Source organism: Lepidothrix coronata, unplaced genomic scaffold (assembly GCF_001604755.1).
Source record: "Lepidothrix coronata isolate B3197 unplaced genomic scaffold, Lepidothrix_coronata-1.0 Scaffold160, whole genome shotgun sequence".
NCBI lineage: Eukaryota > Metazoa > Chordata > Aves > Passeriformes > Pipridae > Lepidothrix > Lepidothrix coronata.
Genome location: NW_016690340.1, coordinates 544,435 through 559,832, shown reverse-complemented (window position 1 = coordinate 559,832; position 15,398 = coordinate 544,435). Strand labels below are relative to the sequence as shown.

At 53.3% G+C, this 15,398-nt stretch overlaps 1 protein-coding gene across 5 annotated transcripts in view; it reads right to left on the bottom strand.

Moving 5' to 3' along the window:
• Positions 1-15,398, bottom strand: part of ASTN2 (astrotactin 2) — a 325,746-nt gene that overhangs the window by 111,066 nt on the left and 199,282 nt on the right. For all 5 annotated transcript variants that reach the window (XM_017829237.1, XM_017829236.1, XM_017829239.1 and 2 more), the window contains exons 14-16: positions 6,133-6,257; positions 5,638-5,742; positions 4,015-4,194 (exon numbers count right to left, since the gene is read on the bottom strand). In XM_017829237.1, coding sequence (XP_017684726.1) covers positions 4,015-4,194; positions 5,638-5,742; positions 6,133-6,257 — 410 coding nt within the window. The remainder of the gene's footprint in view (positions 1-4,014; positions 4,195-5,637; positions 5,743-6,132; positions 6,258-15,398) is intronic.

The window sequence follows — 15,398 nt, the reverse complement described above, 5'->3', positions numbered from 1 at the left end:
ATGCAATTGATGGCATGTAGTCCAAGAGAAGAGAAGCAAGTACCTGGGAGGGCAGGGGCCAGAAAGCCTTAGGGATTGTGACAGGACCTGCCAGAACACAGCCCCTCCATGGACTATTTCCATAAATGATCTGTTACAGAGAGGGAACATCTTTCACATCTGTAGCAGCCACAGGCTCAGCTTGCTGAGTGCCCGATGTGGCCAGGGAACCTTAGCCAAGGAAACTCTAGATAGAGATCACAGGAAATGCGAGAAAAACAAACATTTCTTGCACTGCAGACCTAAAGCAACGTTATCAGCTGGGCAGTGAAACCCTCTGGATCTGCTCCGTCCATGCACAGCACATCCCGAGCCCACCAGCATCCCTCCCCGCTTCCCAGCTGGGCTTCTCCACTGGGAACAAGCAAGACAGAACAGCTCTTGGGGAAATCTCGCTGGGGCTGCCAGATTTGGCAATCAGAGCAGTTCTTCCCTTTCCCTAACCATCTCCTACTCCTTATCCAGCCAGACTGAGGGGCCACGTCTCTGATAAACTTTTATCAGTGAATGAAGTGGTTCCCGGCGGGTGGATTTACTGGATGGAGGGATCATTCTCTTTCCTCCTGTACATTTTCTGAGTCTCTGTGGTGGGGTTACTCCCAGCCTCCACCTCCAGTTTTATTACTGTGCATGTTGGTGTGGAATAGCCCAGTTCTGGCCAGCAGCCCTGGCTGTGTCCCCTCCCAACACCTTGCCCATCTCAGCCTAGTGACTGTGGGGACAGAATGGGAAAGGAAGAAGCCTGGATGCCATGCAGGCACTGCTAAGCAGCAGCCAACATACTGAGGCGTTATCCACACTGGTTTATCCAGAAATCCAAAGCACAGCACCACAGGAGCCACGACAAAGCCACTTCCCTCCATCCCACCAGGCCCGGCACATTCTTGCACACAGCAGGACGTGGCTGAGGGCACCACGTGTGTCCCAGCTGCCAGACGAAGATGCTCACACAACGGGTACGAACTTAATGAGGTGCCATCAGCGTTAAATGCTGCCTTCCACGGGGGAGAAAACCGATGTGGGCTCCCATGGCACAGATCAATGGCCGGGTCGATCTCAAGGTTCCCGCTCGGAGGCCACTCGATGAGTGAAAGCATTGCTTGGCTGCACAGAGCCAGAGCAAGCAGCCCCCAAAAAACGGGCTTTTAATCACTCTGCGTGAAATAAAACTGGAGTTTGCTTTGGTCTGCTCACAGACTAAAGCTGTTCCTGGGAGGGAGCCTAGGGGATGCTCCCATGCCTGCTCTGGAAGAACACAGTGCTCGGTGTGCACAGCACTGCCACAGAGCCTGTCTGGCTCTCTCATTTGCAGGATTCCCTCCTGCAAATCCTTAGGAACAAGGTGTGCTGGTTTCAGCTGGTGTAGAGCTAATTTTCTTCACAGTATGGGGCTACGTTCTGGATTTCTGAGCTCAGACCATCACACAAGGGTGGGCACCTCACTCCGCCCAGCACACACCTCATCCACCTGCAGGAGGAAGGGGAACACTTGGCACTCCTCTGGGCAGAGCAACCTGCTCATGCCAGCAGTGACAGCAGCACTGACTCTGTGCTGTCCCTGGCCAGAGCTGGATCCCTTTCCCCTCCACTTGGCTGAGGGAAATGCTCTGCAGACACAGACCCATGTCACAGGATCCCGTGCCAGCGGCAAGCGCGGCCTTCGGGTGGCTCCAGCCTCAGCACAGAGCCAGTGCCTGATCCCAGCTGCCAGCGGCGTGGTCTTCTCTTCAAAACCATGTTTTCAATTAGGGTTTCATGCGCAGATTGTGCCTTTATTGGCGGAGGCCTCCTCCTGAGGCCCGGAGATTGATTTATGAAGTTGATTAAAATATTAAAATAATTTTGTGCGATGCTGCAAACACCCTGCGATGTGCATTTTTCTCATAGTTGGTGTCGTTCCAATTAGTTTGAGACTCTCCTCTTCCCCTCCTCTTGTGACCTGCTTTGTTCACTAACAAATTACAGCTATCCTGGTCCTACTTTTGTATTTATTAGAGATGATGCATATGTGTGTGCACTGAACAGTTTGGAATGGGCTGGTGAGCAGTGGGGAGCCTGGCAGGCCGGAGCTGTTCTGAGTGGAGAAGGCATCCAGAACTGTCTAGCTGGAGGTATTTATTCTGATCTGCCTTATGCCACTGGCAAAATGAGGGTGAATCAGTGGAGAAGCAGGGAATAAAATCTATCTATCATGAACAGCAAGCTCTTTCTCTTGGCTAACTGGGATTTCTGTGTCAGAGAGCCCTGGGTTTCCTGTGACGCCTTCTAAGTCCACAAGCTGATCTCCCCAGGTATCATCAAGAGCCCTGAACATCCTCAATGTCCTTCCAATAGCATTTTGTGGCCATCAAAGAGCTAAGTACAGCACTGGTCCCTTCTGCACTGCCCACAGCACCAAAGTTCACCCCACCAGCTACCAAAGCCACAGGCAGAGCCACATACAAAGCACAAAGTCGGAGCCAGCACCCAGTGCCCAAATCCTGCACAGTCAGAAATCAAAAGTTTATGTCCAGGTATTACATGCAAACCCCCAGGGGATCCCTGGGGTCCCATGAGTGCTTTGGTGCTTTATAGGCAGTGGGAAGGACGCTCTGGATCCTGCCCTGGGGCAGCCCTGCGAGCAGCACAGGGCAGGCACAGCTCTGGGAGTGTGGGCAGGAGGCGGGTGTGGAGCGAGGAGCTGCCTTGGCCAGCTGCATACCATGGACTAAAATGGAAATCATCCTGTCAGCGAGGCACTGCAGGCCCTGGGCCACCACAGGGCTTTGTGGCTGAGCCCTGGGAGCCACTGCTGCCCCCAGCCATGGGGAAGGTGAGAGGTTGGGAATGGGAGATATTTCACCACCAGATGAAGCACTGCCACTATTCACGTCCCCTTTGGACCAGCATCATGAAACAGCAACAATGCTCATGCCCAGCTCAGACTGCAGTGGCTGCCTCTCATTCCCACCCGGCATCACTTGAGAAACCTGTGTCTGAAGTGATGGCAGTGGGACCAGGGGGCACTCCAGGTCTGCTCCCCACCACCCGTGTTTGCCCCAGGACTGCAGGGAGCGCTCCCGAATGATTAATAACATCGCGAGTACGCAAACAACCCACCTCCACCGCGCTTTCTCCTGCTAAACAGGGGCATTGCTATGGCAAACTTCATTTATCACTATTTAAAACCCAAACAAACGAGTACAGGGTGTTATAAATACGCTTACAAGACGAGCTGCGCCGGGAAAACGGGGGAAAAAAATGAGCCAGGAGCAATGGAGGAGGCGTGTGGGAGCACATCTCCATTTGCTGGCTTCCATGGAGCGAGGCTGCTCTTGGCAGCACCTGCAGGGCAGGATTCAAGTGCTTTGATGACCTCTGTCACCATCAGCCCTACAATGGGCCCTGTAATATACCACAGATGTTTTCTGAACAGAAAAATATCAGACCCGGGGAATATCCCCAACTCCCTGGAGGAGAGAGATGAATTGGCAAATGGAAGGCTACAGCGATAAGGGAGTTTTTATAAACATAACCTAATTGTATTACTTCAAAGTCCTGAAGTTTATTGCCCTGTTTAATGATGTGTCTTGTTATTTATGGTGTAGCACAATGAGTCTGCTATTGATTTAATGCACTTCCTTAAAGACTGTCATTGTCACAAGCAATAAAACAAAGCCATTCTGAGACAGCTCATTTATGTCACATCTCCATCAGCTGACCCCGAGCACCCCCAGCGTGTGGGGGCCACCGTGGTGAAGGGGTCACCCTGGGGAAGGACGGAGCCAGAGTGTGGAAGCTGAAGAGCAGGAGCTGGCAGGGTGGGTTTGCCTGGCTCAGGGATGCTGCCAAGGGACACGTGCCACTGTCTCTTGACACTGGGCACTCAGTTTGGGACAAGTCTCCTGCTTGAGCCCACTAACCAGCATGGTGAAGGTAAATGCATGGAGAGAGGGGGTGATTTGTGCTCCTGCCCGTTCCCGTCGCCCTCCTCACCTTTCTGGTACTGGAGCCAGAGCTGCTGCTGGACCTTCTTGCTGGGGAAGTGGATGGTGCAGCTGAACTCGGAGCCGTACAGCGCCTCCGCGATGTAGTGGGAGCCAAACTGCTGGATGAAGGAGAGCAGCTCCTCCCGGCTGCTGTCCTTGTTCAGGATCTTCAGGATGTTTGCAAAGCCTGTGGGAGGGAGGCAGGGGATGGGTGGGTTGGCCGGGCAGGGCTGGTAGCCACAATCCAGGGCAAGGAGCCCCACAGGGTCCCTGCTCAGGTCATACAAGTCCCTGGGTGGGTGCAAAGTGCAGTTCCTCCTCTCTTACCTCCATCATCTACCTGATCCTTTGGAATCCACAACCTGTTATAACCCTGGGCTGTGGCTCTGAGTTCCTTCTATGATTCCTCTCCCTAAGAGATTTCTCAAAGTATTTTACAGGGATGTGCACGTGGACATGTGCACACACACACACACACCCCCACACCCACACCCCCTCCTGCCAGCTCCAGTCTGGTGGCACATCATCAACGCTCTCCCCAGAGGATGTGCTTGGCCTTTCCTTGCCTGTATCCATAACCAGAGGTGTTCCATCTCTAGTCCACACACCCAGCACAACTGATAACTATTTCTGGGAGAGCTGGAGACAGCCCAGAGGGACACACGGGGCTGGACTGATGGCAGCTCCACGGGTGTGCAAGGGCTGGGGCTTGAGCAACATCCATGGAGACAGCGGGGACCTCTGGCATGGGACAAGGACACGGACCCTCACTGCTCTGTGGAGGTGAAATATCCTGGAGGCACTGGTGACTCCACAGCACCTCAGCATCATTTAGAATGGCTGATATCATCGTTTTGGTTCAGTGGTGGAATGGAAAACATACTGCAAGAAAATACGTCATAACTGTCACCAAAATGAAATTATCTGGCTGGTTGCTTGCTTGGTTTATTGAAAGGGAAGGTTGGTTTAATAAAAAAAGCCAGAAGAATTCATTTTGAGCTGAACCCAAGTATTTTTTTCGGCTCTGAGCAGGTTATTTCATTTTGGGGCTGTGCAGCCTGTTAGCACTAAATCTTTTTTTTTTCTTTCTCTCTCCATTTAAGAACTCGTTGATTTTTAAATAAAAAATGCTATTTTGAAATGAAAAGGCAAAACATTTCAGGTCGCAACAAAATGTTTCAGCATTTCTGAAACAAAATGTGTAGCTATAAAAACGTGGAAGTGAAATGTTTTGACATTTGCAGGATCCTCCCACCCACCCCTTCTTCATCTGCAACTCCCGGCTTAATATGACCTGCTTTTACAAGTGCTTTGGGTCCTTTTGATACCACATTTTTTCAAGTACTTGCTGATTTTCATACATACACGTACACAGAGCCACCCCCCATGAATCCTCCCCACAGTGTTGCTTATTGGCTTCATCCTGACTTTGACCTCAGCTCTTGGCTGAGCTGCACAAAGTCCCTGCCTCAGGTTTCCACCCTGTTAAAGGAGGAAAATCTCTCTGCCTGCCTCTGCAGCGGCGCTGGGAGCAGACCCTGGAGGTGGGAAATGTCAGTGGGATGCTTGGGGCAGATGGACACCACCCACCCACCCAGACACATGTCTCCCTGCCCCTGGAATCCCTCACCTGCAGAGAGGGTGATGGAGCTGAGCTTCACCCTGTAGAGGTTGCTCCTGACCCGCCAGTGCTGCACCATGGGGTAGCCCATTGCCTCGTCGTACTTGATGTCCCCTGCAAAGGAAGAGCCACTGCTGACCACGCTCTGGGGAACGCTTAATGCTCCCACCAGGCAACTGCTTTGCGAGGGGTGAGAAATGGGATGGTTGGAGGGACAGAAACCTCTTTGGCAGTGATGCCACGGGGTCTTCAGGCTGCTGGCAGGACCAGCACTGCGGCTGCCGGGAGCTCATGGGGACAGAGATGCTGCCATCTGTGTCAGGGTGGACTTACACAGCCCTCAGACTGTTCCTGCCCCAGGCACACAGGAGGGATGGCACAAAGGACCCTGAGATGCCACTGGTGCTGATTCCTCTCAGCAACCATGCTGGGATCCAGGGTGGGAAAAGGGGTTCTTAATTCTGCACTTGCCCCAGGGGCACTGAGCCTGGGGGCAGCTCATACCAGTGAGAAGCTGGAGGTCGGGAAGGGGCTCCGAGAGGACACCACGGCACTGCTCCTCCACGGGCAGCGGGATCACCAGGAGCCCGTCAGCCAGCTGTGGGAAGTCCTTGATGAAGTTATTCTCCCTGCAGAGAGAAAAAGACAACTGCAAAGCAACGATGCAGGGCACGGCCGGGCAGCGGGGCTGAGCTGCCCCAGTGGCACTGGGACAGGCAGCTCAGGAGGGTGAGGGACATCTCCTTGAGCAGGAGCCCTACCAGGGAATGGGGTTTGCAGCCCCCGCTGCAACCTGTCCCTGGCTGTGCAGCCCTCTGAGGTGATGTTTAATGAGCTCCCCAGGGACCACAGCTCCATTAGCACTCCAGAAGCATGGAACTTCTCTCAGCCTGGGGACCCAGCTACTGTTTTGGCCCAGATTTTCCAAGTGGGCCACTGGAGAGGGGATAGAGAGTGGTGAGGAGAGAGGAACAGCTGCCACACCTCAAAACTGCCCCTTTCCACACCTACAGCATCTCGATAAGGACAGTCAACAGGCACCAGACCAAGCCCTGCTGGAGCTCCACACAGCAGGCAGCACCATCACCCCACAGCTTCACCCCCCAACAACTCACTCTCCAAAAGGAACAAAAAGCACTTTTACAGACAGGCACCAAAAAAAACCCACTCTCGTGTACAGCTCACAGTGCAATTTTACTACACATGCAGGATCTTTTCTAACCTTGGCAGGTATAACATTGTATAATAGGCCCCTAATGAATTGTTTCTAGAACAACGGTACCGGGGAAATTATTTGAAATGGTGAACAGACAGGTCTCTGGGAGACGAGCCTCCCCCGGCAACCGAAAGCGCCTCACGCCTGCGCAAAGGAAACAGGAGGGGGGATTTTAAATATTGATCTTAGAGCCAAAATATAGGCCAGGAGGCTCCACGTCCTCCAGGTACGGAGACAAAAGGGCAGCGGAGCAGAAGAAAGGGAGGTTCCTGCAAAAGCAGGTCAGCCCCAGGAGCCAGGGGGAGGTTCAGGCTGGCACCGCCTGCCCCAGCTGTGTTTTTTGGAATAGACTTTCTGTTAAACAGCAGCTGGTTTCACTCGCCTTCCCTGATTTTACCCCTCACAGCCCGTTCCCTGGGGGGATGCTCCGCCATCCCATGATCATCTCGCAAGTGGGGACACCCTGGCTATTTCCATGAGTCCCACTGCAGTGAGACGCTGAATTCGTGGAACACTTCCCCAGGGTCCTCCCACTGCTCCGGGGCCAGGATACGGCCAGTGCAACCTGAATGAGAGGTGAACAAGAGGCCACAGCACTGTGCAACCAGCCTGGGGATGTTCCCAGCCCCGAGGCAGGCAAGAAGGATGAGGATGAGCAGCTGATGATGGGAACACATAAGTGGGGTCCAGGAAGTGCTCAAGGCCAGACTGGATGGGTCTTTGAGCAAGCTAGTCTAGTGGCAGGTGTCCCTGCCCATAGCAGGGGGCTGGAACTAGCAAGGTCCCTTCCAACCCGAACCATGCCAGTATTCCCTGGCTGCACAGGCAGCAGCTGCCTCCCGCTACACCCCCACCTCCAAGCTGTCGGCACCTGATTGTGTCTCAGGAGCTTCATTTTAGGCACTGCCAGAGAGAAAGTGCTTTATCTGTCTGAGGGGAAAAGCCTCTTGCTCACACCGTGCTCACAAATCTCCTATTGATCCTGCTGGGTGTGGGATCCCCGTGGTGGAGCGTTCTGCTGCTCTGAGCCCTGCGCTGTCTCAGCGATGCAAACGGGGAACTGCAATTACCGCCGGAGTCGGGAGCCGTGTGGGTGGTGGGAAATGGGGCTGCAAAATTAGGCATGTCGGGAGGGAATAGGGCAAGGAGCGTGTTGGAGTCTCTGCTGCTCTGCCTTAGCAAAGCAGGGAAAACATCAGCTCTGCCAAATCCCAAAGCCACGGAGAAGCGTGATGCTGCACTGGGAAAGTGGGATGCAGCTGCACTGAGCCCGCCTGCCATCCTGGAGCATTGGGATTGTCCCCTCCCTGATGGCTCAGCCCCATACCTTGCACCAGGGGTGAGCACAGAGGCCAGGAGGGTCACTGCCTGCCCAGTCCCACATCCCACCTCCAAGAGGACCAGGAGGGGATGCCCAAAAGGACAATGTCACTGGCTGGTGGCACCTTCCCAAGTGCTCTCTCACATGAAGAGACAGACCTGGCAGTGCCAAAAGAGCTCAGCCCCAGAGGACGAAAACACATGGCATGACAAACACCAGAAGCTTGTGTTCACCCACTCCCCTGCACCCCAGAACGGGGCAGAGAAGATGCAAAGAAGCAGCATCTCCTCTTCCCCCTGTCAACCCACCTGGAGCATCTCACCAACACCTGCCTATGCCATGAGCCCATAAAACAGCTACCCCTGGGCATGAGTCTGGCTCATCCTTGAGGCAGGACAGCCTCAGTGGCTGGTGGTCCATGTGTGGGCAGCTAAGGAGGGAGGAGCTGTAGGAGACACTCCCAGCTCAAAGGGACCCACACAGAGCAGCTGCCTCTATGAGAAGGTAGTAACCCAACAGATGCACTCTGCAGGCAGGGCTGGCTTCTGCAATCCATTTGGTTAACTGCTCTGCACTTGAAAGGTCAAGGAAAAACAAGAAGCAAGTGGGAGCCAAGGTGTGGGCACACACACCAACATGTGCCCACAGCATGCTCTTGTAAAACAAAGGAGGAGCAGCACAAGGCAGAACTTCAGGAGCACTTCCACGATGCATTTTTGCTACCAAACCCTTCCTGCATCTCTTTCCCCTCTCGACACCTCCAGCCCCCCACTCCCTGCCATCCCAAGGAAGGGATGAGCCAAAGCCATGCAGGGGGAGCACTCGCTGGGTGCAGGGTGCGGGCACAGCACAGCCCCTCTGCAGAGCCTCTGCTGCCTCTGCAGGTGCAGGATGGCAAACCAGGAGCACAGGCGATGGGGACACACCAGGCAGGGGACACTGCTGCCAGAGCTGCCCAAGGCATGGCATTCCATGGATCTGCAGCCGGCAGAGGGCTGCAGCTCCTCTTCCACGGGGCCTCAATAATAAACCCGTGGCTCACACGCTGCTCGCTGTGGAGGCACAAAAAAAGAGTTCCTGCCAGGCTTTTGTGCTCTCTGGAAGCTCTGATCAAAGCCATCGGGCTCTGTGGGAGGGACAGGGACACAGACAAGGGGAAGGATGTGACAGCATCCCTGTGCACGTGCCTCCATCTGCTCCCTGCCAAGCCACCTCTGCACAGGAGCAGGACCAGGTGTGGGATTCACACCTAGGGCTCCCTGTTGTTTCCAAGAGGCACAGCAATGCCTTCATGACCTGGAAGTTCCTACCAATCATGGAGCCAGGTTTATTCCAAAGGGATCAGGGGGGAGCCAGGCAAACCTGCTAGGCCCACAGCATCCTCCTCTATCTCCTGTTCTGCTCTCCTAGCATCTCCCCAACACTCAGGAAGCAGCTGCCAGATACTCAGTGGAGCAGCGAGCACGCCGCTCTCTCCAGAATCCACCCAAGGGCACAGTGTTCTCCTGCTGGGGATCTGAGCTTCTCCTGGGGCATTTTGCAGATACTGAGTCATTATACAAGGAAATGCAGTTTCTCTTTCTCAGCCCTGGTCCCCAACAGCATCCAACCCAGAATATGTGCCTGCCTTGGAGGGAACTGACTTCCATATAAACGAGTCTGGTGCTGGGAAAGGTCAAATAGCCAAAGGCTTTAGTGAGCTCTGGTACCAGCAGGGTCGGCTCAGGGTGGGCTGAGGAGGAAGACAGTTGTTTGGATTAAACTGAGCTCAAAATCCTGGCCTTGACGGACACTTGGTGTAACCTTGGAGTCATAAAACATGCCTGTTACCTCTGGTGACACAGATAACTGACAGCAGCTCCCCTGTCCCAGGGTGCTGGTGGGGTAACAGCTGCTTAGGTACCAGGATGGGGGCTCAGGCAGTGAGAACCCACTGTTCTCCTGTTCTTTTGACACCAGATACACAAACTAGCCATGGTTTTGGGGACTCTGACCTTAAACACCACCCCCAAGGTCACGTGGCTTGGTGCAGTGCAGGGCTGCATTGCTGCTCTCCGCAGCACTGGCAGCATCTCACACAGCCCACGGGAAGCCTCCAAAAAGGACCAGTGTCCCACAGCACCCCTGAGCAAAATGGGCTTTTGGGAGAGCAGGAGAGCTTGAGGCAGACACTGGGGAGTAGGTGGAGTCCTGTGGTCCTCCTGGATGGGGCCATGGCTGGCAGATTCTGGTCCCATGGCACAACGATCCTGACCCTGGGGTACTGCATCTCCTTGCTGAGATGCTGAAAGCCAGGGCCAAGCTTGCAGTGGGATTCTGGCCTGCAGCAGGGAAAGGTCAGCTGGTAGCTGATCATTCATTTCATTTTCCTGTTAGCAACACCACTGGGTGAAGGAGCAGCTTCTCCTCCTCAGCTCAGTCAGCTGTGGCGTCCTCCCTTCGCACTCTGCTCCCAAAGGACATGGCCTTGAGGATGGACTGTGCCCACCAACACTTTTGGAGACCCTCCTTGCCCCTGTACAACTCCCACTGTGAATCCAAGCACCAGCTGCCACAGGGCTTCCTGCCACCACCCACCACCGACAGCGTATAAACAATCTGCATTGCAGCAATCGGGCAAGTATATTCATGAAGGGGTAAACATATATATATAAAATGACCCCACAAGTGATTAGCTTATGCCCTGAAGCGTGAGATTTAATTACCCTTATCTGAGCCAGCACAGCTACAAATGTTAATCACATTATCATCCAGTGAGCTTATGTTCAGCAAAGTGCCTACGCGAGGACCGCGCTTTCTGCTGTGCAAGTCTGAGAGGACGCCTGCTCTGGCAAAGAATTATTTATTAATCTTACTTCTTTCTGTCCCACATTTGCTCAGGGAGAACATGATGGATTTGAGGCTATTTAGTGCCAGCTATTTAGTGCCAGCTTTTCACCCAACTTTCCCTTGGAGAAGTTCCCACTGGGGTGGCTGCAAGCTCAGGAGAGCCCAGCCTGCATCTGACACGGGGACATTGAGAAATAGCTTCTTTTTAGCTTGTCATCACCAAAATAAAAATTGATCTGGAGTCACTGGGAGACAGAAAAGAGAGTATCCTGTTGCCACAGCCACTTAGGAGAAGGTAAGTGGTGAATTATAAAGGTTTAATGCAAATCCTCCAAACCAGCAGTTACTTACTCCAAATTCACTGGGCATTAATTTCAGTGAGGCCCCAGCCCTGTAGAACGGGGCAGGATAAAAAAAGTGACACTAGTTGGGTTTTGCCAGGTCCTGGAGCCCCTTCCAGCTCCCCAGCTTTCAGCCTTAACCATGGTTTGCAGTGATGTATGGTCAGACCAGGCTGTGGGGAGAGGGAGGACACACAACCCTGATCCCTCCAGTGCGGCCTCAGCCGTCACCCCCATTCCTCCATCAGCCCCTGATGCTGCAGGTAAAACTCTGTGCTGCCCATCCCTCCATGTCCCCAGCGTGTCCCACTTCAGTGCCAGCAATAAACAGCCTGACAATATTCAATAGCTGCCTTACCCCCTGGTTCAGGGAGAATTAGCATTTAAATTGAGGTGTTTCAGGAGGTAAATCACTGGTGCTGGGGCCGCAGTGCCTGCAGGAATGCACTCAGGCTGGTGGTGCGATGGGTCTGCAGGGGTGGTGCTCAGCACCATCCCCTCCATCTGCCCTTGGACTGAGCCCCAAAACCCTCCACGGGGCTGGGAGCAACTGGGACCCTCTTCCTACCTCCTGCTCCCCCTTGGATTGGGCTCTTTGATCCCAGCCCTGGAATACTAATTGTGGTGCCACACTGGCACAGCTGTGAGAGACCCTCAGTGGCAGAACCGTGGCTCCTCTTCCCTCATTGTGCCCATTCTGAGGACAGTGAAGAATGGGAGGGGACAGCAAGAACCAGGGCAAAGGGTGGTGGCTCTCACCACTGCAAACACCACTACTGCCTGTGCCACCAGGAATGTGGTGCCATGCAGGGACCCTGGCCATGGCACAGTTATGGGGACAGCCAGCAAATGAGATCTGGACATAGGACTTTAAGACCTGAGACAGCAGTGGCAGCCAGATAGAAATGCACAGGTGGTGGGGGCAGCACTGCAGGGAATGGGATTCCTTCCTAGTGAACAGTTCATTCCTTGTAAAACAGGAACTCAGTTGATCCAAAGGTATTTGTCAACTCCGCTTGAAACAGCTACAGAATCTGAGCAGAGATTTTTTTTAGTTGTTTCTTAAGTACAAAATAGATGGAGGAAGACAAATAGTTCTTATCACTGCACTGCCACCACCTCTGTTCCTCCCAGCATGTCCTTTGCCTCCCTGGGAACTAAAGGCAAGTTTCAGCAGAGACTGTGACTTCTTTTCCCTTCTCCATTAGCGCACCAGAACATCAACCCCTTTTCACATCACCACTGCTGGTGTTGAACTGATAACTCAACTCTCCACACCACTCATGCCTGAGCCCAGGTCAGCAGCTCCCTCTGGCCCCAGAATTCCTGTGCCCAAGCCCATCAGCATCATGCTCCTCCAATCCTGGTCCATTCCAACCTGATTTTCCCACGGATATCTCCAGACACCCCCCAAACACTGAAGCCCCAAGTGATGCCACCAAGCACTGAGAGAAACTCAGCCAGCAGTGCCCACCACTGCAGCACTGATGGTGAACATGATATTCATGATATTCACCATCATGGAGAAAAACTGCATCCTGTCCTGAAGTCATTTCTAAAGGAAACACAAAGGAATTTGCTTTGAGATGGAGAAGTGGCAAGTGACAGGAGCAGAGATCTTCCTCCTGTGCTCCAGTGAGCCCTGGAGCAGGCAGCCAGTGGGAAGATGTGCTGCTGGAGAAGGTCCACCACCAGCACATGGCTCTGGCCAGCAAAGGCAACAAAGTTCAGGTGAAATATCCATAGCCCGGCCCCTGTTTATCACCTTTTACTCTTCTCCCCACCCCGCTCACCATTACACAGCTATTTATTTATTCCAGTAGGGAGTGTCTCCTGTGGGTGAAATCCTGTGGTAGGCTGTGGATCTTTCTTCCCTCAGAGTGCCTGTTGGGAACAGGCTGCAATGGAGTGCCAAGTAAAAACAAATTTGGGAAATTGCAGTTCCCACAGCAACGCCTGGTGCCTGTGCAGCAGGCAGCATGCAGGCTCACAAACCTGGATTTATGCCTTATTTGTGGAGTCAGGGCTGCAGGAGGAATCCTGTGCAAAGCTCTAGTTTTCACTCTCTTACAGAACTTTGCAAATTTACGGATTATTCCCTTTGAGGTTGAAATTTGGTGTGCTTGACCTAAGCTTAAACATGATTTCCTGCAAGAAGTTTTAATAAAGGTTAAAAAAAAAAGCATGTTTGAGTGAAGGAAAAAAATAAAAATCAGACACACTCGTGGCTGGAGAAAAGGAAAAGAATCAGAGAATCACAAACCGGTGTGGGTTGGAAGGGACCTTAAAGATCATCCAGTTCCAACCCTCTGCCATGGACAGGGACACCTTCCACTAGACCAAGTTGTTCCAAGCCCTGTCCAACCTGGCCTTGGACACTTCTAGGGATCCAGGGGCAGCCACAGCTTCTCTGGACAACCTGTACCAGGGTCCCACCACTCTCAGAGTGTCTCAGCAGCCTTGTCCTGAGCCTTGAACCTGGTGGCAGGGCCAGGAAGACACATCTGAGGCACATGCCATCCCTCCTGGACTGGAAGGTCTGGGGAATTCCCAACATCTGATGTGGATGATGAGAAATCCACACACCTGCAAAGGGCTGGTGCTGGTCAGTGTCTGCCAGGAGGATCCGTGTCTGGCTCCACGTATCTGCTCTTCAAGGTGTCTCCCTCCATTATCTTTGCCCCCACTGACAGCCAGGGGCTCTGACCTTGTCGGCTTCCATAAGCTCAGCAACTCCCAGCTCTGTTACGATTTGAGGTGATGGACAGACCTCCTGGAGCAGCTCACAGAGCTCCTGCCCACCAGGCTGCGGCCAGTGTGAGATGATGTGGGCGGGTCTCCCTATGGGGATGATTTTTCTATGCCTGGACACTCCCTGTGGGTGATGATTTCAGCGCTGAGCTGAGCCAGGGCCGGGTTGTTTGGGTGCTGTTTGCAATCACTTCCCAAGCGCTGCTCAGTCAGTTCCATCCCTGGCGCTTCCCTTGGCATTGTTTGTAACGAGGCAACAAATGCAAAACTCCCACTGACTCCAGAGGAGCCAGGACTACCCGCCAGGACTTCCCAAGGAGCTGGAGCGAGGCTGGTGCCTGAGTTGCATCCAGTTCCTGTGGGATTTGGGCACAGCTAAGTGCAGCCAATGGCCTCTCCACACACCAGCAGCCCCTTGCACCAGCAGCTTTTCCAGGGAAACCCACAGCCCAGCCACAGCTTCCAGGGAAGCACAAGAACTGCCTTTAATATTAATATTTGCCTTTCCAATGTAAATGCAGACCCAGCTCTCCACTCAGCACACACATCCATTCTCTTTAACAATTTGAGGTCTTAAAACATTTCTTTTCCCTCTCTCCTAAGCTTCATCGTTAACCTTTAAGATGAAGATAAGGCGTAAGAGTTTGGAAAGGAATCAGGAGGGACCTTGGAAATGAGCCAGGAGCAGTGTTAATACTGGGCTGCACATCATATCTCTTCGGTTCTTCTCTCCCCCCAGGGTGATTCGGACTGCTCTTGACTACCACCATGGTATTACAAACTCTAATGAGGTTTGGAAAATAAGAAACCCACTGCGGCGTGGGAGAAACTAATAGAAATTGTTTTGTCTTCTCTCTATTAGTCATTAGAAGCAGAAGAAAAACAGCCACAGGCAGTGGCAGGGCTGCAATACCACCACACATTTCATATGCTGGCACTCCGACAAAGTCATTTCAACGCAGCTAATGCTCCCACTTCCCCTCTGCACCAGACCCCCCGTGTGCCAGCATGGGCTCCAGCTGCACCAGCACCTCTGTGCCAGGATCCTGAGCCTGGGGTGACCCCAGTGGTGCCCAGTGCCTGCCCAAGGTGCCCATGAAGGATGCTTGGCCAGCCCACAGCTCTACCAGCCTGGTGTCCTAAGGGGCAGGGACATGCAGGGAGGCAATGGCAGTACCCAGGCAGGGCAGTGCTTGGGGACACTTCCCATAAGCAGCAGCTCCCTGGCACTGTCAGGCAGTCACAGCATATGGAGAATTAGCTGGAATTTGCTACCACATCTGCAGAGCCGTGTTTCGTGTGCGGAGTTAAT